At 37.8% G+C, this 23,262-nt stretch overlaps 1 protein-coding gene across 1 annotated transcript in view; it reads right to left on the reverse strand.

The window, feature by feature from the left end:
* Positions 1–23,262, reverse strand: part of LOC141004825 (E3 ubiquitin-protein ligase rnf213-alpha-like) — a 58,770-nt gene that overhangs the window by 31,099 nt on the left and 4,409 nt on the right. Inside the window, exons 8-27 of the mRNA XM_073476491.1 lie at positions 21,855–22,135; positions 21,297–21,514; positions 18,576–18,768; positions 16,982–17,037; positions 16,679–16,844; positions 15,602–15,700; positions 15,402–15,524; positions 14,552–14,741; positions 13,849–14,028; positions 12,422–12,574; positions 9,890–10,509; positions 9,427–9,586; positions 9,130–9,347; positions 8,614–8,751; positions 7,191–7,346; positions 5,743–7,024; positions 4,795–4,979; positions 4,491–4,646; positions 542–4,087; positions 270–397 (exon numbers count right to left, since the gene is read on the reverse strand). Of these exons, the coding sequence (XP_073332592.1) occupies positions 270–397; positions 542–4,087; positions 4,491–4,646; positions 4,795–4,979; positions 5,743–7,024; positions 7,191–7,346; positions 8,614–8,751; positions 9,130–9,347; positions 9,427–9,586; positions 9,890–10,509; positions 12,422–12,574; positions 13,849–14,028; positions 14,552–14,741; positions 15,402–15,524; positions 15,602–15,700; positions 16,679–16,844; positions 16,982–17,037; positions 18,576–18,768; positions 21,297–21,514; positions 21,855–22,135 (8,248 nt within the window). The remainder of the gene's footprint in view (positions 1–269; positions 398–541; positions 4,088–4,490; positions 4,647–4,794; positions 4,980–5,742; positions 7,025–7,190; positions 7,347–8,613; positions 8,752–9,129; positions 9,348–9,426; positions 9,587–9,889; positions 10,510–12,421; positions 12,575–13,848; positions 14,029–14,551; positions 14,742–15,401; positions 15,525–15,601; positions 15,701–16,678; positions 16,845–16,981; positions 17,038–18,575; positions 18,769–21,296; positions 21,515–21,854; positions 22,136–23,262) is intronic.

The following is a 23,262-nucleotide window of genomic DNA, read 5'->3' on the forward strand; positions in this document are numbered from 1 at the left end:
GGTATCGGTGTTTTTTATTTTGTTTCTGCCAAGATTTAATAATGTGTGATTTACAATTAGTTAAATGCACTGTATGCAATTTCTGCTGGATGGGGTCTCTCAATCAAAACATCTATCCAAATTCAATTTCATTCTATTCAAATTTTTACTTGTATCTACTCAGTATAATGCAAAAACATTACAGAATCCTAACAAAAATACCACAAGGGTGTTGAAAAAAAGGCTGTTTAGTTAAACTGAAATGACCATGCTCTATTCACTGTATTCACCTGATTATCTTGAGGAAAGAGTACTCTGTGTCAAACTGTTGCAGTGACAGCAGCCTGACATCAAGGTTTGTCACTTTCTGCAGTTGTTGAATGTCTGCTGCAGTCAATAGCCTGGAAAAAGTTGTGACCTACAAAAAATCAAAAGACCTAGAATTAGAATTTAAAATACTATGCAATCATTTCTCATTTGCTATTACAAAAAGGACAGGCCACCCACATATACTGTTACTTTGTTATGTTCTATCAATCTGTGATTTATAATGTACAAATACCTCAGTGAAGAAGACGTGGGACTGTTCCAATTGTTGTGTGCGATAGACAATGTAGTCTCCCAATGAACTGTGCATTTCCTCTTTAACATATTCCTTTATGAAGTGTTCTCTTTCTTCATCAGGCAGTCTGGCTTTGTCCAAACGAACAACTGAGTCTGGAGTGGCACAGTTGAGCAGAATGTGTTTGGCTTCGTCCAGAATGGTCTGAGAATCTGTGTCAGCCCCTTGATTCTCTGTTACTTGCAGGATCACAGATGAGCATGTGTCTTCATGGTAGCCGATGAAGACATCACTTGGATCATATTGCTTTTTCATGGTATGTTGAATCCTTAAGGACACAAAATTATCAACCCATTCCTTTAGTTGTCCGGCAATGTTCTTCTGCTCATTTCTGAGAACAGTGTTGATGTCAAGGTAGTGTTTCTCCATCCTGTTAATCAGTGGGATTGGAAACTGCTCATAGACCACCTCTCGCTCTTCAATGACTATAAGCCTGAAGTTTTTGTGAACCCTGCATTTCACACGATGTGTTCCTAATCCAAGATCAACATACTTTTGACCACCTAGGGTCACATAGTATTGGTTGAGAGCATCATACAGACTTTCGTACAGATTCTGAAGGTTCAGAAGCACAACTGTCTGTCCAGTCTCCATGCAAACCTTGACACGATTGATGTTCCTACAGATCTGCGTGTACTCCTGATCCTTTGGGAAACTAGACCCAAAGATGATCTGTGGATGGATTTGGTTCGAGGAGAATTTCTGTAGGAGAATCTGAAGGGCTGCATAGTTTTTTGTGAGAATTAAGAGGTAACGACTTGCGTCAACTTGGCAAGCTGGAGAGATGCTTTGACTGACCAAATCATTGGTGGTGATGCTGGCATTTGCAAAGTCATTTCTGAGTTCTTTGCTGAATATGCCCATCACATCCACACCATCTTTTCCGCTGAAGTTTCTCAGGACCGCTCCAGTGATTTCATCTGCAGTAGGTCTCTTATTAGTGATCTTGGTAATCGAAAACACCATTTTTATCAGACTGTAGAAATCCCGCAGACCAAAGAAACCCTTGCCTTCTTCGCATACAGTGATATATGCTTTTGCGAAAGGCTCAAAGAGGTGTTTGATCTTTTCAAGAACAGTTTCTTCAGACGAACATATCCCTTCAGCACTTTTGACGAGCTCTTTCAGGTTCAGATCTCCACGGGACACAAAGATTCCACGATTCATCTTGGCAGGGTCAAGAGCCCAGTTGGAAATTCCAATGAAACCAACCCTTTTATGAGGTTGTGGTTCATCATCAACACAGCCCTCTTCCAGTAATGGGTGAAGTGTTTTCAGTGGCATTTTAGGGGAGTCTTCAGCCAATCCAATCTCATCGAGAACAACTACTGAGATGTATTCATCCAAGTTTTTGCTTTTCTGAAAGCGGGCACAATGTTTGAATGTGTTGATGATTCCTTCTGGAGTTGAATGAGGGCTGCACTGAAAAGACACCAGATGTATCTGCTTCAGCCTCTTGTATAGTTCAGAATGTGAAGCAGGGCCCTGCATTGCATCTGCAACAAGGGTTTTGGACAATGATTTGGAGCTCCCTGGTTTCCCAACAATAAACAAAGGAATTCTTAGTTCAACACAGATCACCATCATGAAGAAATTTTCTTTCAAAGCCTCATTTCTGGCAATTGTTTTACCCATGGGAACACCATCAAGTAGTAGGTCCTGCATGAGTTGGATTTCCTCTAGTACCCTCTCAATGTCGTATTCAGAAGGAAGCAACTGGGTGATAGTTTTCCAGTACGACGTTTTGTCTTCCAAGCAGGACTGATAGCAGACTCCAGTGGCCATCAAGAGTGACCAGATTACTCTGCCGGAGTTTTTTCTCTTGTGGTTGAGTTTGCTCAGTTCTGTTTCAAACATGGAATGGTTTTTGTGGAACCACACAAACACGTTCATCCAACGTTCAACATCCCTCAAACTGACAAAGCTGCATTCATCTTTCCTCTCCCTCATGATTTTTTGTGATGATGACAACACCTGAGTTATGGTTGGAATATAATGCTTCTCAATCACGTTGGCCTTCACCTCTCTTTGCACCATTTGTTCAATGTACATTTTCTCTGTTGAGTCATTGAGCTGCCCAAAATCCCAAACAAGTGGAATCACACTGGGGGGCAACTTGTGAACACGATACACAAGCTGGCGTAGAGGGATGGAGCCAAGTTTGTCATCAGTATCCTCAGCCCTGACCCGGTAGCCCAATCCAGATGCCTCTAATCTTTCAATCATCTTCTCTGTATGCTTCCTGTAGGGGTTGCATGCAGCAACAATCTGTAGTCCTGTTTGAGAGCCAAGTTGTTGTCCCTGCACAGAGTGATCACAAAGGATCTCTTTGATGCTGCTGATGGCGTCTGTGGTGTTTGCCTCATCGAAGAAAAGAACTGAGTCAAATTTATGATTCTGTGTGTTGTTCCTTGCAAGAATTTCTGCTTCCTTAACTTTCTCATGAATCATTTCTGAAGTAGTTCCTCCATGAACCTTGACCAGTTTCATGTTTTCTGCCGATGCTCCACACCTTCTCAATTCACACATGAACTTTATGAGCTTTGTCTTACCACATCCTGTCTCACCCATTATAATTACCGGGATGCCACACCTGAATCTCATATGGATTGCCATCATTTTGAGAATATTATCGGTGGTGAGCTCATATGTTTCATCAGGATCTGTTGGCCACTTGATGCCAAGCACACTGCACAGAGTCTCCATCTTGTCAGCTCGAGGAAGCTGATCAAAGTCCCTATTAAAAGGAACTCTCTGAAGTTTTAAGCCATTGTACAGCTGTCGAGTCATGATGTTTTGTTTTATCACTTCTCCTGTCAAGGGATTTATGGCATCAACTCCTCTCTGGCTGTTGAGCTTCAGGTGAAACCCAATAAAAGTCATCGACATGTGGTCATCATTAAAAAAGATGTATGGATGTGGCTCAGATTCCCACCTCTTTCGAATGAGGAATGGTGCTAAGTCTCTTCCATTAACTCCACTGTTGTCAATTTGTTGCCTCCCTGGGCTCTGGTCAGTGATGCATAATGATGGGGTTGCAAAGTCTTTCGACATCAAGATCATGAACTCAACCACAAAGTTTTTGAACCCACGGAGAGTGTCTCCAACCAACTCAACCTTGCAGAAGTCTGATTTCTCACAGTCTTGCAACTGAAGATTAAGGAACCAGACAAAGTTGCGTAGCTCTGCCCATGATGGATCTATTATGCCACAGTGGATTAAAAGTGTCTGAAGACACTCTGCATGTGTCCCCTCAATGCCCTGGTATGTGAAGTTGTCGAGATTGTTTTTGTTGTAAAAGCGTGTGAGGTACTGGTATGGTCTTTGATAAGTTTCACTCCTGAAACATTTGTCATCCATGAGGGGGTCATCACTCTCCATGTCTGCATTTTCCTCTCTTCTCATTTCCAAAGCCATGACCTCCTTTGGTGGACGACAGTATACCTTCGGGAAAACATCTGTGAAAGCAAAGTTTTCCTTTCGCCCCTAACAAACAATAAAAAATACATGTAGATTTAAGTTTAGAATCAATTAATCAAGCTTATTCTCTCAGGCAAAGATCTTAAGACTATTTATTTCAGCAAAAATAATTATACCTAACTTTCCTACCAGCTACTAATAGCAGCTACTGTAATTACCTTTAAACCATATTTAGCCACTCATCCTTGACCTGCCTGCAACTGAAACAAAATGCCAAGGCTCTGACAAGATGTGGCTGTATCTACCTAAATTGTATCACACACAGATGAATTTGGGAATCTGTGTTATAAAAACATTTTACTAAACAAAAATGCAACAATTGTAATATCATTTGCTATAATATCAGTAATAAAATTGTGTAGTATGATAGATTGATGAAGATGAAAAATGCACAAACATCTCAACTTACAGATCCGGGGGCATATCTAGGCTGCTTACTGGTGGATTCCAGTAACTCAATGATATACAAGTGTTTGTGGCTGCAGTGCCACACCCATCCATCGGAATCCATCAGGTATCGCAAAAAGAAAAGCTTGAATATGAATTCATTCAAGCCTTTTTGCACCTAGGTATTACAAATCACTTTGTTAGAACAAATCTTAATGTTACTGGATAAAACAAACTTTGACCATTTTAAGGATTCTTTAAAGAACCACATTGTTAAAAAATAATCAAAATTCTTTTATCATCATGGTTATATAAACATTGCTTACCGAGGATGTGACATCAATGTGAAACACCTTGAGATCTTTTTGTTTTGGTGTGTCATACAAAGACTGAAGAATTTTGTGATCATCAACCTCATGTTCAGTTAGTCGGATGCACTTCTTGAATGCAGTTCCTTGTTCAACACTTCCCTCCAGCTTTTCATACAATCTTTGGACATACAATGACTTGCCTAAAATGGAAAATAACCATATATAATTAGGTGATTGAAATGATAGCATCAATAATAACCGATTGGAATACGCTTCAGTTCTATCTCTAGAAAGTAAGCATTCCCACAAAACACAAAACAAGGTCAATTTAATTCTTTTATCTTGTTTTCTTAATGAAATACCATATAACTCGTTTTAGTTAAAGATCCCATGTACTTGTAGGGGTATTTACAACATTAGACGTCTATTTTGCTGAGTTGTATGAAATAATTATATACTCCAAAACTGGTGACACAGTTTCATTTTGCTAAACAATACCAAAATAGTACTTATCTAAAGGCAAGCATCAATAAATATGAGAATTGCAATACAATGTACAATAACATTGCTCATATAAGACCCACTTTGAAAGATGAACTTTTTAAAAATGTATCCCTATGAGTTACCTAACCCAATATGCAGCATGCAAAATAACTGCAACTAAATTCAACTCCAGGAGAAAACGTTGCCAAATGGACAAATTATGATTGGGAATTAAAGGCAGACTTGTATGAATATGGATGCAAATATATCAACTTTACTTAAAGATAAATAAGCAGGTGATATCTCTCATGTTCAGATTCTCATTATGTGCTCTATAGAAATTGCTGTTGATACTTTGGCACGTTTTGTTGTTGATCTCTCTGCATAATTCCTTTTACATAAGGCTGACACAGACAGAATATCAAAAAACTTAAAGTTAAATAATAAATAATATAAAAGTACAGTTTATGTGAGACTTACCTACTCCTGCTCTCCTGGAAGTTACAATGCCAACAGAATGGCCACCTTTGAACATAGCATTCCTGTGGTCTGAGGGGACAGTGTAATGCTTGGACAAATACTTCTGGATCCTTTCCAATGGCTCTTGTGGCACAAAGTCTCTTTTGAACTGATTGAATGCAGTAGGAATGTAAGTGTGCTCCCTGTCAGAGCTGCAAAAGATCACTAGCGTGTAATCATGTTTAAACTGGGAACGCAATTTCTGAAAACACTTCTCCATTGCACAGCTCACATCATATGTTAGTTGGTCTGCCCAAAGCATTGTGTAAATCTTCTGGCCAATGTCACCTGGTGTGAGACATCTCCTCAGAAAAAGCTCTACTTGCTCATTAGATGTTGCAGGGGTACACAAGAGAACCTCATCATAACTTGGCAGTGGCTCATAGTCACTGGTCATGTACAAGCAGATACTTGAAGTCAGGACCTCATCGTGTGGGCAAATTATGAGGTTAGGCTGGTTTGAGAGGAGGCGTTTTGGGAGCTCTCTCCTGAGTGAACTGTCTTTTGCCTCTGAGAGCACTGGTTCTTCCCATTCATTTTCATTTTGGTTTTCTGCGACAGTCATCATTTTTAACAGATGCCCTAAACTCCTTACGTCCAAAAGGTCATGGAAAAATATTCCCTCATTCCTCATGTAGCCATTCCACAAAATTTCTAGTTCTTTCAAGCCCACAGTTTGGTCTGCCCTGTCTGCTAGATCATCTGTTGTAAAATGACTCACATTAGCTGAAGACATATGGCTGTCATCCTGCCAAAGAAAGTGACTTTGAAACTGACCATCTTCATTAATCCTTTTCCCAGGCTCATATTGTTTGTGAAACCTTTCCCATGTGCTCCACACATCTGATGTTGTGCAGTTTGGTTGGATAAAAGAGAGCATCATCAAAGCTTTGTCATCTATTTCTACATTCACATTTGCCAGCGTCACAACACTGCAAAGGTAGAATATTTGTTCTGCTGTGAAGTAGTTTAAGTAGTAGTGATCAGATCTCTGTTTGTTCATGAAGTTTCGCCAGTCATCAAGAAACAACTCCATCTTCTTGGACAGTGCTCCAAGTTCCTCGACTAGACTTCCACATACTTGGATGCGATGCAGGGTCTTGCAAAAGTTGATTTCCATCATGATACATGGGTCACTCTGAGTTTTGCAATATATCTTAGCTTCCCAACACCTGTAGAGTGGGTTCCCTGCAGCATAAAGGTCTACAAATGCTTTGGTAAGTCTTTGGACATTCTCAAAAACCTGCATAAGAAGAAGATACAGTGAGATTACAGTTACGGGAAATAAAAAAAAAAATAATAAAAAAAAATCATTCTTTTTAGATTGTATTCTTTTTCAATTAAATTAAGAAAAATAAAATAAATCTCTTTTTATAAAATCACAAAAATGTACAATTTGTATACAACACCTCAGCAAAGCATTCCACTGTGCTCTGATTTTGTTCCCCTCTTCCAGACATGAGCATGAGCTTATTTTGCAACTCTTTCAGTTCCTCATAGGTGTATGTCTTGTTTTTCTCATGCCCATCCTGAATTTCCAGCATCAGGGAAGTCTCTAAAGTGAGCTACATGGAAAGAGAAAGCAAACAGCAATATGATAGGGACTACATTAGTGTTTATTTTAAGTTCTTTGACCTAACTAGAATTACTACCTCACAATTGTATGCAAAGTCAAGTTGTTGAGCCCAGTCAGTCGAGTTGCTGTCGACAATCATGTCTTCAATCAAGACTTTGAAGGACTATAATAAAAGGTATTACTTTTCTTTTTTTTTAAATGCTGTCAAGTATTGGTCAATATTAAAGCCACTTTTCTAAAACTCATACAGTCTGCATTACCAACATGAGTCTTGGCCAAACTGGTAATCCCACCTCCTGACCTAAATAACACTAACAACAGGGAGCTTTACAAAAACAATTGACTTTTATCTTTAAAGTTACATTTTTTTTCACATTCATCAGTATTTCATCATAGAAAAACATGTTGTCATCATATGACCATACTAAAAAATACAGGTAAGAGGCAAGTGAGATTAAATCGGAAATGCAGCACTTTAAATTGTAAGTTACTTGTGAAAAATGAAAAGTTTAAACAAAAATCAAATTCATTAAATTCTAGAGCTGCAATAATAATCATGTACAATATAATCACTATTACAGTAAAGTCAATGAGAGTCCTAGTTCTCCCTCTCTAGTCTAATACTGTAACTAAAAACTTGACACCTGGGTAGGCTTTTGGCTGAAATTGCAATCAGCTGTGTTTGGAATGATATTTAATTCTGTTCTATTCTGTTTTGAAAGTGTTTTTTTAACAGTTTGAATGAGAGAAGGGTTCATGGATTTTGGAAAATGTGGTCCTTGAATGCATTTTGTGAGAAAGCAATGAAAATTATTTCATCTTGGTTCACATGGACTTATTTTCACTTACTGTGCTTAGAGTTTTAAAATGTGACTTAATTTTTGAGAAATGCAAGTGCAACGTGAATTATGGTCACATTCAATAATTTCATCCGACGGTAAGCCCGAAAACATAGTGCCTTCGCCCATGGCTGTCGCCTGCACAAAGCTATAAAAACATCATTACATGCACAAGACATGGAAAGCCAATGTGATTTTGATACTTAAATTGTATCTGTAAAAAAACACCCACTTACTGTAAGAGGTTATAATCTGGGCAGTTGAGATGTGTTGACATGTTTATTTTTATTTTTTACAGTTTCTTTTTAACACTGAAACTGAACTTAAAAACTTGTTATGGTGATACTAATAATACCTGTTACAATATTATATTATGATATATTATTTAAATTTTTTCATGTTGTGCATTGAGCTTACCTTTTTCTGGTCTTTGGCCTTGATGGTGTATATTCCACTCTCATTGATGGATGTTGCCAGGGACAGAGATGAAAATTCAACAGATCCATGGCTAATCTTTACAATCTTCAACCATTCCAGATGTCGTACTGTATCCCTCTGAAATAATTTACAAAATGGAAAGTTTTGAACGTAATTCTTCACATTAACTAACTAGTTTTCGGTGTGTTTTCTTCAAATAGCAAATAATAAATGAACAGTAGCCATTTAGTCATTTTATGCATTTGAAAAAAACAGGATATGGTATGCATAGAAAACTACGTAGCTAAAACCCCATTAGAAGATAAACCTTTTCCCAAAAGATTTGCTTAAAATGTTGAATGTGACAGTGCACTAATTAAAGCAAACCCCATATTTTCACTTTGAAACAATTTGGTTTGGATAATAAGATATCTTAGTAACATTTGATTGATTGTGGTTTAATTGTAATAGAAAATTACTTACAGTATGGTAGTGAAATAAAGGGTGGAATCTTACCAGCTTTGTTGGTAAATTTCCGTCACTTTTAAATGCTTTCCACAATTTTGACAACGACTCATTGAAGGCCTCAAAATCAGAGTCCTGCTTCAGTCCATACAAGATGGATGAGAAACCAAGGACAGTATCATGAAAACAGGCCACTCGATCCACATCCAGGTCATTTTCTCCAGCAGAGATGGATGCCAGGTCGACAAAAACTTTCAGCTCATTGATATCTGCAAATAAAAAGTTCCTTAAGCCAACACAACTTCTTGTCCATAGTACGAGGTAACAAAAAAATGCTATTTACTGTACCTTCAAGTGCTTTTTTAACCCACAGGACAAACTCTCGGCTCTGACTGAGTTCCTGAAGACATTCCCTGCCATCATTCGTAATGTCCATCAGAATATCTTTGGCCTTCACGAGGTTTTCATCTATGTAATTCAAGCTGTTTTTCTTGAAGTCACCTTGAGTCTGAAAAAAGTATTAAATTGTTGAGTGTATGATTTGTGATTCTAAAAGGCTGTATAAAAGTCTATTTTATTCAGTTATCTTTTCAGTTTTCTCAAACTCTTATTTAAAGTATCTATTGTGGATTGTGGGTGAATATACTACTAGTATTTCAGTACTTTATTCAGAATACAAGACCAATCTAGTCTTTATAAGAATTATGAAGTTTCTGGTGGCGTTTTCTGGTGAAGTAACTGGTGTTTCTTTAAAAGACATTTTTTAGGGATAAAGCTGCTCTTCCTAACTTTAAATGATTGGGAAACATACCATTTGCAGCAATTTCTCCAGTACGTTGAAGTCTCCTTCTGGACATATTGTGTTCCTGATGTCCATGATGATTTTAGCAGACTCCATTGCAAGATGAAGACCATGGTACTGTTGAATCTGGTCAATCCTTCCTTTGATCCATTGTCTGTTATCAGATGGATTTGTTTTGCACATGATGTCCAACTCTTCCTTCAAGTCTTCATATTTTCTTCCACAGTACGCAAAAATGCTGTCTATGTCCTCTAATAACAGTTCCCCACTCTTTAGACCATCATAAAGCGTTTTGTATTTGCTGTAGCAAGTCTGAAATACTTTGCTGTAGACCAGGTCAAGAGTGTAGGTTTCCTTATTTCCATCAAGATCTTCAGTGTCATCTGTATCATGGTGGTCTATTGACAGCTCTTCTACTTGGTGCGTCCAGCACTTTCTGAAGATTGTGCTGTCTTTAACAGCACGCAGTTCTGAACCCATTTGACGAGTGGCATCACACAGATTGAAATAAGTGACTTGCCCAGTTGCAGAAGAGGTTTCTCCATCAAGAGTGTGAACCTTCATAAATTCATTCAGGTTCATCATCTCAATGTTCTGATCAAGTTTTTTGTCCAACCCCTTGAAGTCAACTGTTGATCAAAAAGATAAATATGTTCAAAGTTGACATACACTTGTAAAGAACATGTTTATCATGGAAGACTTGAGTTCCAATGATTTCTACAACTCTCATTTTTCTGTGATGGAATGAGAGGAACACAAACTACTTTGTCACTAAAAACATTCATTAAGTTTGGTTCAATAATAAATTTATTACAGGTCTTCTGAAAATGACCAAATCTGCTGTTTCAAAAATATACATACAGCAAACTGAACGATCAATTTAGGTGATTATAGAAAGTTGTGTCAATTAAATTTTCTTTGTAGCATGGTCTCTTAACTTCTTCTGAGTGATTCTGATTGATAACAGCTGGTGACTTTTCTGGGCCCATTTAAATAGGGCTTGTTATATACACCCATTAGACTCAGCTGATCTGAAAGGGCACATTATTGATTTGAATAAGTCAGTAAAGTCACTTGGAGCCATTTCAAAGCAGTTAAAGGTCCCAAGATCAACTGTACAAACAACTGTTTGTAAGTGTAAAGTGCATGGCACAGTTGTTTCACTGCCACGAACAGGAAGAAAATGCAAACTATCACCTACTGAGAGAAAATTGGTCAGGATGCTCAAGATTCAACCAAAAACCACTAAAAAGCAAGTCTACAATGAATTAGAAGCTGCTGGAAGACAGCTGTCAGTGTCCACAGTCAAGTGTGTTTTGCATCAACATAAGCTGAGAGGCTGCCGTGCAAGAAAGAAGCCTTTGCTCCAGACACGGCACCTTAAAGCTTGACTCAACATTGCTGATCACATGGACAAAGTAAGTACCTTCTGGAGGAAAACTCTGAGGTCAGATGAAACAAATATTTAAGTGTTTTGCCACAATGACCTGCAATATGTTTGGAGGTGAGAAGGTGAGGTCCTTAACAATAGACTTAAAAGTGGACACATGTATTATTCTATACAAAGTAGCAAGTGACTCAAACAACCACGTGATTGTAATACCCAGCGAAGTGAGCCTATTAATAGATTTGGTTAGTGTTTCCACACCCATGCCGAGAAACACTTTGGCATGTTTCTGCTAACCTCAAAGAGCAAGCAGTACTTAAACTTTCTGATACAGCATCTCAGGTCACCTCACCTTGCCTCACATGTTCACACTGAGAAGGGGCCAACTGACTGACTAACTACTAACGTGCATGTAAATTGCCCATCTGTATGAGAGGCAATAACCAGTCAATTGTCTGTATCTGTAAAAAAACATAATGCAAAGACAAAAGTACTAATGATGTCAGGCATGCCACAAAAACTATGGTAGTCTCACCAGCATAACAATACCCAATGTGTCAGTAAATCTTTTGGAAAGAACATATTCCTTGTGTTTCAACACAAAGTTCACCGGGACAGTTTCTCACTTGGAGCATACTTCCTATGCTGAATATGCTAACCATAACCATGCAGCCGGTGAGCACTCTAGATAAGAGCTTGTACTGCTTGTTCTTACTTTGCCTGGCAAAACTACGGCTGTCCCTAGATCCTTTCATTCTTGCTGCATGATTGGAAGACAAGTGAAAATTAACAAAGCAATACAATACGCAATAAATGCAAACCCCTCACCAGCACTCTGTAGTTTAAATGACCAACAACAGACATGGCTGTGGCAGCAGAACATAACTGGCCTTGGTCTTTTATTAGAACCTTTCCTAGATAACAGGAGAGGTGTTTTATACTACTTCAGATCCTATCATATGAATTATCCTCTTTTAAGGGCTTCACACTTTTTTTCATTTGAATCATGGTCCAGCGACTGTTCAGTCTATGCACCAAATATAATTCTGCAATAAATTACAAAACATATTTCATGGTAATAAACTACAACATTGCATAGTGTCTCTATTCTAAGACTAGGTTTCTAACATTCTCAGTGTATCACTGCTTCCTACCTTCGACGTGCTCTGGAAGCTCCCGGCAGACTTGTAGAAGACCCTCGACCAGCTTCTTCTCTCTATGGACAGCTTTTACTTCGTCTTCTCTAAGTTTCAGTAATGTTGTCATGTGTCCGTCATCTGTACAACGTCCATCATCACAGAGGCCATCTAAAGGACCATAACCACTTAGATGAACATAACTACAGAAACAAATGACAACTGTGAATGTCAACAAAGAAAAACAGCCACTGGAACTGTGATGGTGCATAATGATGCATATACACATACAGTCAGTATTCAACAATGACATTTTGGAGCTCAGAAAGTTGAAATGAAGTAATCTAAGAGGTCCAGAGGTGATATCACTCCTAGGTGGAACTTTTAAGAACTCACGAACACCTGTAACATGACAAAGGACCTACACACAGCCTTTTTTGTAAAAACAGACACTAACGCAGATAGTTTTGTTTAACCAGATTTTTATATATCAACTACTAAAACCATTAATGGTCCTGCAATACCATGGTGGTGAATGTTCATTTGTTTGTGATACTGAGAGCACTAAAGAATTAAGTTTTAAAATTTTAACAGCAGTGTTGTTGCAATAAGTTTTTAATGATTCTTATTTATTAGAAAACTAGTACTTCCTATTGGAATCCTGAGCAGCAATCAATGATGGATATCTCAAGACCAGATCAAGCAAAAACAAAACTATCTGCATTATTAGAAGGAAATATGTTTGTATTTTTCAGAATGTAACTCTGTACAATGGCACACTTTCAAGGTAACTCACACAATTAACCAACATTTTTATTTAAAGTATGGAGCTGATGCTATGGTGTATAATCAGGTTTGACATTTGTTTAAGATTACTTCAATTAAAGAACCATAGAAATATAAGGGGGTTGGTTAAAATGACTAAGTTGAAACAGGATATTACCAGGCTAAAGCAGCCTAAATCATGTACTGTTTTTATCCTCCCGATACATTTACTGGGGGACGACTCTCTGAAGGTACAAAAGAGGGCAAACATGATTGCACTCTAGAGGGGTTATTGGTTCACAAATCTGTGTCATTCCTCTTGAATAATACAATTTCTTTTGCAGCTGTTAGGTGGAGGTAGAGGGCACTGTTTTGAGAGAATACGTCAATTTGGTTAAAGTCTATGGCCCAAACAATGACAATCCCTCATTTTTCAAAAATCTATTTTATTTATTACCTTCCTTCCAGGTAAAGACAGGGCTCCAGACTGTGACTTAAATGGTATGCAACCATTAAGTGCCACAGAAACAGATCTTAAAGTATTTACTGTTCCTGTGTCACTTGATAGTTGCATATGTAACTGCCTGGAGTAAGAATTAGTAAAAGAAGAAGAAGAAATAGAAACTCAAGGAAGAGAGGTTTCTGGAGGAAGAGCAGCAAAAACAGATATTCGTACTCACCTATCTTCAGCAAGTCAACAAATACATGTTCTCTCTGGACGATTTGATTTAAAGTTTTAATTTGGATCTCGCCAGTCAGGAACTTCTTTGACACAGATTTGAATGTTGAACTTCCCAGAGTTATCCTTGTTTGCGCTTCATCTGACAATTTGTTGATTAGTTTTTCTCTTGCACTTGCACCTGGAAAAAAGGCGTAACAAAACCAACCGAAAAACAAAGTAAGGAAATTTGTGTTTGGTAGATTATTTCTTTGCTGTAACAATGCTTCTTGGCAACAAATCTTATACCATTGGAAAGCCTGTTTCCCTTTTATTTCCCTTTTAAATGGTGCCATATTTGTAAGGAACATGCATTTGTGGGATGAGCAGCAGAGCTGAGTATGTGGGTTGCGCATATGTCTTGTTTCTTCAGACTTCAATCATCCAATCCACCAAACAACACCAAACAAGAGTCAACAGCAGAATAAGCTGTTTGGCAGAGAAGATTTGACAAATTTTTCATGGGCGCAACCCACATACTCAGCTCTGCTGCTCATCCCACAAATGCATGTTCCTTACAAATGTGGCACCATTTAAAAGGGAAATAAACATGCTTTCCAATGGTATAAGATTTATTGCCAAGAAGCATTGTTACAACAAAGAAATAATCTACCAAACACAAATGTCCTTACTTTTTGTGCTATGTTTATGTTACAGGTACTTACCTGTCATTTTAAAGACAGTTTTTGATATGGGCCAATTTAAAAGGTGCTCAAGAACCAAGTCCTCCGCCTCAATGTATTTTCCATTAACATCTGTGGGCCATGTCTTCAGCACAACAACAGACATCAACTTCCCAAACTTTGTGATATCATGTTTCTTCAAAAGAGCTGAGATGGCTCCGCCAGACTTATCCTGATCAGAAAATAATCACGAGAAAAAAAATCATTGCACAACATACTCCAAGTATTTGTCATTGAGAGCTCAAAATCTTGTTAATAAGAGCGATCTGCTGATTTAATTAATTGCTTTATTGCAAGAGACATGCACAAGAATCATTCTGGTCGTGAAGTGTCTTTGTCAGTCATTTATTACAGGTATTATTAATTAAGATCTTGTAATACTAGAGCTTTAAAGTAAGGGTCGACTAATATGTTTTTTTCAGGGCCAGTACAGATCATTAGTATACAAAGAGAAAGATAACTGATAATAAGAACCAATATACATTTGGAGTAAAAATAAATTAACTAATGTCAAAGTTGAGAATAACCAGTGATAGAATTTAACTAACTACAGCTTACTCAAGTAATGTACTTAAGTACTTTGCTTTATTCAGTGTTGACAGGCTATTACTTGTGATATTAGATGCTGTTGTGGGCGAGATATTTAGTGAGTAACCCTAACCCATCTGACCCTACTTTAAAGTTCTTAGAGAAGTTTCTTAACTGCCTCATTGGTTACAATTGTTTATGAATTGTTATGTTTATAACACACAAACAGAATATACATAAGCCTTTACATTATGTGATTTAAAAGCATTCTGTAACTTTTATTCACTACTTATCAAAATCATACCTGACAAATATCCGTGACTGCCTCCAATGCACATTTCTCCATTGTACTGCATAACAATGGACTTGTCTTGCTCAGTTCTTCCATCTTTTTGGAGTATACTCCAATTTGATCCATTGGCTTTTCCTAGCACACAAGCACACGTCCTCAGTTTTGTTTCATAAGTTCACATTTAAGGCATACAAACACAAAAATAATCTTACTTGTTTTAGCTTTCCTTCAAAATCAGCCATGAAAGTAGCTCTCCAGACTGAATCGAGTTCCTCATGACTGAACGATAGTGAGAGTAACTTTTTCCATACCTAGAAAGAGTGACACAGATTTTAATAGTTGGTCAGCTATGTCATATTTTAAGTAGAACAGAGAACAACATATACATTACTGCAATTGATTTTGGCTTACCTCTATTTCAATGGGTGCAGAAAACTGTGATTTACAAAGCAGTTTGTTACTGAATGTTTTTCTCCGCCATTCCCTCATTGTTTCGAATGTCTCCCCAATTGACTCTTCTCTTGACTGGAATAGCAGTTATAAGTTACTATGGGTTTTGAATTGCTTTTACATAATAATAAGAACATTTAATGAAAATAAACCTTAACATTGTCTAATATTGCACTGCTTGCATTTAAGCATTAATACTTAGCTAGTCAGTATTTTTACATGTTGTACCCTGCCTTTCACTGAGGGACATCAGAAATAAGACATAAGACTTAAACACATCACAACCGGGGATACATTCCCAAAACTGGCAGTTTAGCAGCACAATGCTTTGCTTCCCTGTTGGTGCTACGCGCTACTTCTCCACACAGCTGGAGAGCTGACGATCATCTACTGCAGTTAATACACAGACTACAGATAAATACCTAATACAATCCCACATCTAAAGACCTGAAATGTCACTTTAAGGTAAAAAAGTTTCATAATGTTGCTTTAAATATGGTGTATAATTAAACAGCAGAGAGTGCTACATTGCAAATATATAAACGTCAGAATCATAACAAGCTTTATAAATTCTTTAAAAATAATTTGGAGTAATACAAAAGTTTAAGACTGGTACAGAGAGGTACAGAAGGGGACCACTGTGGTTCTAGACACCTCCTCATATTCACAGGACACTTTATGAACTCTCCCTTTTGTTCTTGTCTTCTAGACCCTGCTTTTGACTCTTGGACCTTGACCATGCTCCCTACAGCTGCAAACTGTGCCAAGCGTTTCAAGTCCTGACTGGCTTGGAAACATAAATATGAGGCCTGTCCAACAGACAGACAGTTGAGTCTCACCTGGGAATCAGTGTGGTTGTACGCCTTGAAAATCTGACAGACAAGATCAAGGAAGACCATTGGAACATCATAGCGGTTTGGATCTGTTATGTGGCGGCAGACAGACCCAAGAAGCATTGCTGCAGATTTCAGGCAATGCTCTCCATATTTTTCTGTGTCACCAAAACTATGGGGAAAAAAATCTATTGATGAGAAATGTTTTTTTATGTCTAAAGTAATATAGACACTGAAATGTGTAGGCATTACTGTATAGATACTATCAAACAGTGACAGGTACAGGGTTTTTTGGTTGTTTTTTTTTACCTTTTACTGCAATGTTTTGTTCTGTCAATAAGAACATCTCCCAATTGTCTTAAAGCCTGTAATACAAAAAACAGAACAAACATAATTTGAAGACATACAGTACTTCAACAGTGAAAGGAGATTCATGCAAGTGGTAGCTGTTAAACCTGCAATTATTTCAGGTCATTATTATAATGAAGGGTTTTCTTGGTCACAGTTTTCAAGTTATTATGTCAAATCTATTAGCAAACATTTGCATATTGCAACATTCACACATTTCATGTCATTACAAAATTACAGGTTATTTTGCTGCTCAGTCTCATACAGAATGTTCTGCCTTCTCTCCCAAGCTTGACAAACAAAATCTGCTACAGCAAAGGTTCCCTTTCTAAAGCACAACTCAAGTTTTTCATAATCATCCTGCAGAAAGAAATCAGCATAAATGTTCTTTTAGTCAAAAGATTATCCCTTATGTCCTCATGGACAGGACAGCAAAAAAAAAACGAACTTCATTCTTAAGTTTCACCTAGCTCAGTAGCTGAGGGATTACCATGTGAGATGTCCCAATTAAGGGCCTTTTAAGCGAGTCTCTAACCAGACATCCTCACAAATCAATTCAAAGGATAAAATATTTGAGGTTCCCATCCTATGTCTCCACTAATGGAAATGATATATGACAGCACTGTTAAACCAAAATAAGTCTACCAAACTAGTCTCCATTTGCAGCACCATTATAAAATGATTTTCAGCATGATCTGCAGATCTTTTCCATGTTAAGTAAACCACGTCAAATGCATATAATATGCTCAAAGTCTGATCATCAACTTTAACTTCCAAGCTAGAAGCTTTAATTTGAAGAGCTAAATCATTAACACTAATAGAAAACAATGTTGAAGAAAAAACATCTTCTTGGTCTACACCTAATTGTTCCCAAAACCACCCAGTTGAGTATTCATTAATCATCATATATACCATCCATTAGCTTGCATAAGAGGTTGGCCTCGGTGAGAAACCAATATTATAAGCACTCCTGCATTATTTTTTTCGAAAAATACTCCCAAAATCAAGCTAAATCACAGCCCTGTCAATTCAGATGGATTCCTCTGCAATGATCACCAGTGATTGTTTCTGTGCAAGCCTGGCTCATCATGAACAAGCCTAATAACAATGTCATGACGTGACAATTACATTAATCTACAGTCCCTTTGATATGGCGTTTGAGCTCCTCCTCTGCTCAGAGGGGAATGAGCTCCCGAACTTCCTGTCACTACCTCTGCAGCTGACTCAGTGGCTGAACAACATTTACCTCCTACTCTGTCTTTGTACCTTTTATACAGAATGGTGAGGCTGAATAACAGCGCAACATTCCCACCTTGAAGAGATACTGTAAAAAGGACTACTGACACTGTGAGAGTGGTACAATTTAAACAAAACACAAACTTTACTCTTTGTAAAGCTCCATAGAGCTGAGCAAAGCTACACATTCTGCTGAATATTCTCTGCAGGGTCCTCTCCAATTGCAACTCCTTTAACATTGTCACATTGATTTCACATTTCCATTTGATACACTTTTATTAGAAAAAATAAAATGTTATAGTCACTTTAGGATACATACCATGTATTTGGAGTGAGTTATTCCAGAACTGATACTGAACTGCAGATACTTTAGAATGTCTAGGAGATCCACTTTCACGCTGGATATGAAACTTGTTAGTTCTTCCACAGGCAGCAAAGACATCCAAGAGTGCACAAGAAGACGATCAATGTCTGCCAGGTATGCATGGTCTTTCATAATCTGAGCCACACTCCTAATTTAAAAATCAGAGTTGATTGCGGTGACAAGGTGGTGAAATGAAAAAATATTTTTTTAAATCAAGATATTGCCAGGGTGAGTGTTGGGAACCAACCAAAAATACATTTACCTAAACTTTCAACATGAAATAAAATACACAAAAAACATGCTATTTTTGTCCCACGCTAGTCACTTTCTAGGGTGTCTGTTGGTTGCCTGGCAACCTCACAGTGACAACACATTTTCTAAAATGTTGACTTATTGCTTAAACAAGTTCGGGGTCATGAAATATGAGGACAAAACATTAACAATTTCATTTAATATGGGACCACTGATATTCAAATGTGTTTAACCAAATAATGAATTTGGTTAAACATTATACAGATATTTCAAAAGGTTCTGTTCGTCAACAAGTCTTTGGAGGAGAAAAACACTTCCACCTACCTAACACTACCATCTCTGGAGAAAAGTGTTGTCCAGGAGTCACAAGGTGGAACTTCTTGAAATGGCTTGCTTTCACCTCTCAGTAAGTGAATCAGAGGGATGACCAACAGCCACTTTTCATTGTGATGTTGTCTAGCACTGTTGCAAAGCATCTCAACAGCATCTGCAACTCTACACCAGCAGAGAAGTCAGTGTTTAGTTTCATTATATTTACAGTGGAAAATGTATTTAATATTTGGAAAGCCAACCATGTTGTTTATTCAAATATTATCATATAATACATGTTTAGGATATGTTTTTTTCTCTGTAGTTGAAAGATATTATCAACTGTGCTCAGATCTGCATTTTAAAGACAATGAACAAAATACATTTTGCATGCTTTCAGGGTCAAGGCAATTGCTTTATATTTGCAAAGTTTACCTGTCCACTGGGTTTTTTAAATGGTTTCATGTTTTCTAAAGGTTCAGCCTCTAAACTGCACCACCAAAATAATAGAAAAACACTTGCGTCTCCTCTTCTTCCTATTCTTTTAATTAATGACACTGGTGGTGAGCAATAGGATGATACATTACTGCCACCACCGGTAATGGTGTGTTTCAGGATGGACATAACATCTCTTAACAAAGCCAAAGATATACTTTGCATGGATTTCAGAGTAAATCTCCGTTCTGTTGCCTCCAACTCTCAGTGGTCACTCATTTGATGTGTCAAGTATATTTGACCACACAATGCAAGTTCTATTATTGACTTACATTTTAGTTTTATGTTGTCAGAGAAATAGCGCTTCCTTAACAGAGATTTGATGGGTGTCCGAAGAGTAAAAGTTAAGTAATTAGAGCTAGCCTTGTCAACAGTTTTGTTCTCATGACAGCTTCTTATATTGAGAAAAAACAGAATTATTGCAAGCACAACATGAAAAAGTATGTCCTTCTGTAGGCTGATATAGCCAACTTCTTAACACAGTACATTGGCTTAGTTTAAGCAAATTAAGATTTGTAGGAATAATCTCACTACTAATTATTGCACTTCAATGAAAGACACATTATCTACTTTGGAGACCAATAAACTCTGTTTGAACAAAAAAACAGATTAGCATGGATGGATAGGGAAAATAAATACAGTTTTTGCTTTCATTTTTCACAAGTTTAAGTAAAAGATGAAATAATTTTTCTGTGTGCACAAAAGGCTATTTTTTCTCAAATTTTGAGCAAAAAATTGTCAAAATCCAGGTTGGTGAGCACTGGTGTGACATATCAAGATGCAGATTAAAAAGTATGATTAGTGCACAGGTGTGCCGTGGACTGGTCACAATAAAAGGCAACTCTTAAATATGCAGTTCACACAAAACAGTGCCACTGATGTGGCAAGCCTGGCAAGGGAGTGTGTAGTTACCGTGCTAACTGTTGGTATGTCCACCAGAGCTAATGCCTTTAACTGAATATTCATTTAACTACCATAAGCCATTTTCATCAACATCCAACCTGCCTAAAAACTGCAGCCCACATGGAACTTCCTCAACCCAGGACCAACACATCAGGCTTTTTCATCTGCACAATTGCCAGAGGCCAGCCACCCAGACACATGAAGGCACACCTGTGCAATAATCTTGTTGTTCAATCAACATCTTGATATGCCACATCTATGAGGTGGTTGGATTATCTTGACAAAGGAAAGTGCTCACTAATACTGGTTTAACAAATCTGTGTTCAGAATTTGAGAGAAATAAGCCCTTTATGCGCACAGAAAAACTACTGGATTTTTAAATCTAACTTCCTATTTTCTCTGTAAAGTATTGTTTGTGACTACTGATCCCCAACTACTCTATATTAATTGAAAAAAATAAACTGAAAAACTGACGCCAAGTTGAACTTTGATTGTGTATGAGATAAATTAGCAAGGTCCTCTGACTAATATTATTTCCAGGTTAAATAATAAAGCTCTTCTCATAAAACTTAAATCTGTGGGTCTTCTGGTAACATTTAGCTTTTAATCATTTCTTGTTTTGTTGTCTGTTGTTTATTTCTAAGTTATAATCTTCATTGTTATCATGATAATGTATTAGTAACAATTGTTATATGACTTAAATCACACATTTATTACCTCTTTTCATCTATAGGGCTTGCAAAGTCCTTCCACCAAGGTGAGAAATGGTGTGGTGGTTTATTAGGCAGGCAAAGAAGATCACATAGATCAGACAGTTGCTCTGTCATGCTGTCTTTCAGATAAGTGCTGCAAATGAGCAAACTAACAACTCCTGCATGCATAGGGTTTGAGAGAGCTTTTGTTGCCTGAACAAGACGTTTGAGCAGGATTTTGACCTAGAAAAGGTAAAGGAAGAAAAAAACAACCAATGTAAATAGACTTCAACCAACCACTCAAAGTAATGTACAAGACATGTCGCATTCATATATTCACACACTGATGGCAAAAGGTGCCCTGCAGATGCCATCCCGCTCATCAGGAGCAATACTGTACTTTCTATCCAAATCATCCCAGAATATTTCTATGCACAATCACTGAACTACCAACTTTTGATTAGTGGATGACCAGCTCAACCTACTGAGCCACAACCACCCCTCTGTTACACTTATACTCTGATTATTCTGATGATAATTCTTGCTGGAAACCGTTTTTTCCAGAATAAAACCCCTGATTTACCTGTTTTTCACCATATGGCAATCCCCATGGTTTTAGCATGCCTTCATGCAATGCTATCAGTGCAGGAAAACTGTATGTATCATAGAACTGTTGTAGCAGGAGAAAGAAGTTGTCCACATTTGGTTCCTTCCAAGTTTCAAGAAGATCAAGGATGATTTTCAGCATCACCCTGCCAGCTAGGTCTCTTCCTGTGACAACGTCTGTAGTCGTTAAAGACTCCCAGGAAAAAATATGCTTCTTAAGCTTCAGATGGATCATATCATCAAACTGGTGCCACTCCCCTAGACACAGATTAACAAAAGGACAGAAGGCTTTCAATAGAATGTCAAACCAGTATGTACAAATGGAGCATTGTGTTTGTTCAGAGAGTACTCAAATCACTTGCATCAGCTGATTGGCATCAATTACTTTCATGTTCATGCGTCCCCATCATTGGCTCAGTCTTTAGCTGCTTGGCTACCAGCTGAATAATCTCACATCTCACTTCTTTTGTCAATGAAGATATTCCCTCCACCCCAACTTTGTCTTAACTTTGTCATAACTTTGTTATGATCACATTTGGCACTGTTGATTTTACTAAGATCTAATGTAATTATGTGTTTGTTAAGGGGGACAAATAAATTCCTTTAACTCATTGCTGCACATATGCTTTAAGATCTCTCTAAAAAAACAAAGTATTTTTAATGAAAACATGGTCAATTCTTTTACATGCAATTCATATTAGCAGACATACACATCTGTAGAGCTGATTGGATACACAGTAACAGAAAAATATACTCTGATCCCAAACAGCCCATCTGATAATCTATATTATATCCACTTTCTAGCATTGCAGACACATTTGTCTTCCTGTTTGTTTAGCAGCTGTCCTAGATCTTAGCATCCATTGTCCTTTTGGTTTTGCTAGTGCTACTTTGTATCTCTACCTGCGTTAACCCTGTTCTTCTCCTCATCCTCCCCAGTGTTAGTTTCTCCACGCTGTCTAGCCTCTCACCCAACCAGCCTCCTGCCTGCACACCTCTGCCACCCGCCACACTCCACTCGAGACTCCCCGAGCCGAGACGCTCTCAGGACCCCGTCTACTCACTGGTAACCCCGCACATAACCAAGCCAGCCACTTCGCTTCTCTGCACGCTCTGGAGCTTCATGACCGCAAGTAACCCTTTCCTCACAGAGCCCTCTTCACCTGCTTCAACAAGCTACCCCTGAACTGCACAAATATTCATCTGATTGTTGAATAAATCACCTTTTAACCTTCTCCTGTCTGACTGTTCGCTTTTGGGCCCATCTACAAACCTACAAACCGTCACAGTCCCCCTTGGTAAGTGTATCTTTTGAGGCATTTCTGTACAGCATTTATCAATGAAAATGAATGCCAACATCAATAATCTACAATAAGATAATACTG

The sequence above is a fragment of the Pagrus major genome, chromosome 11 (assembly GCF_040436345.1).
Source record: "Pagrus major chromosome 11, Pma_NU_1.0".
Lineage (NCBI taxonomy): Eukaryota > Metazoa > Chordata > Actinopteri > Spariformes > Sparidae > Pagrus > Pagrus major.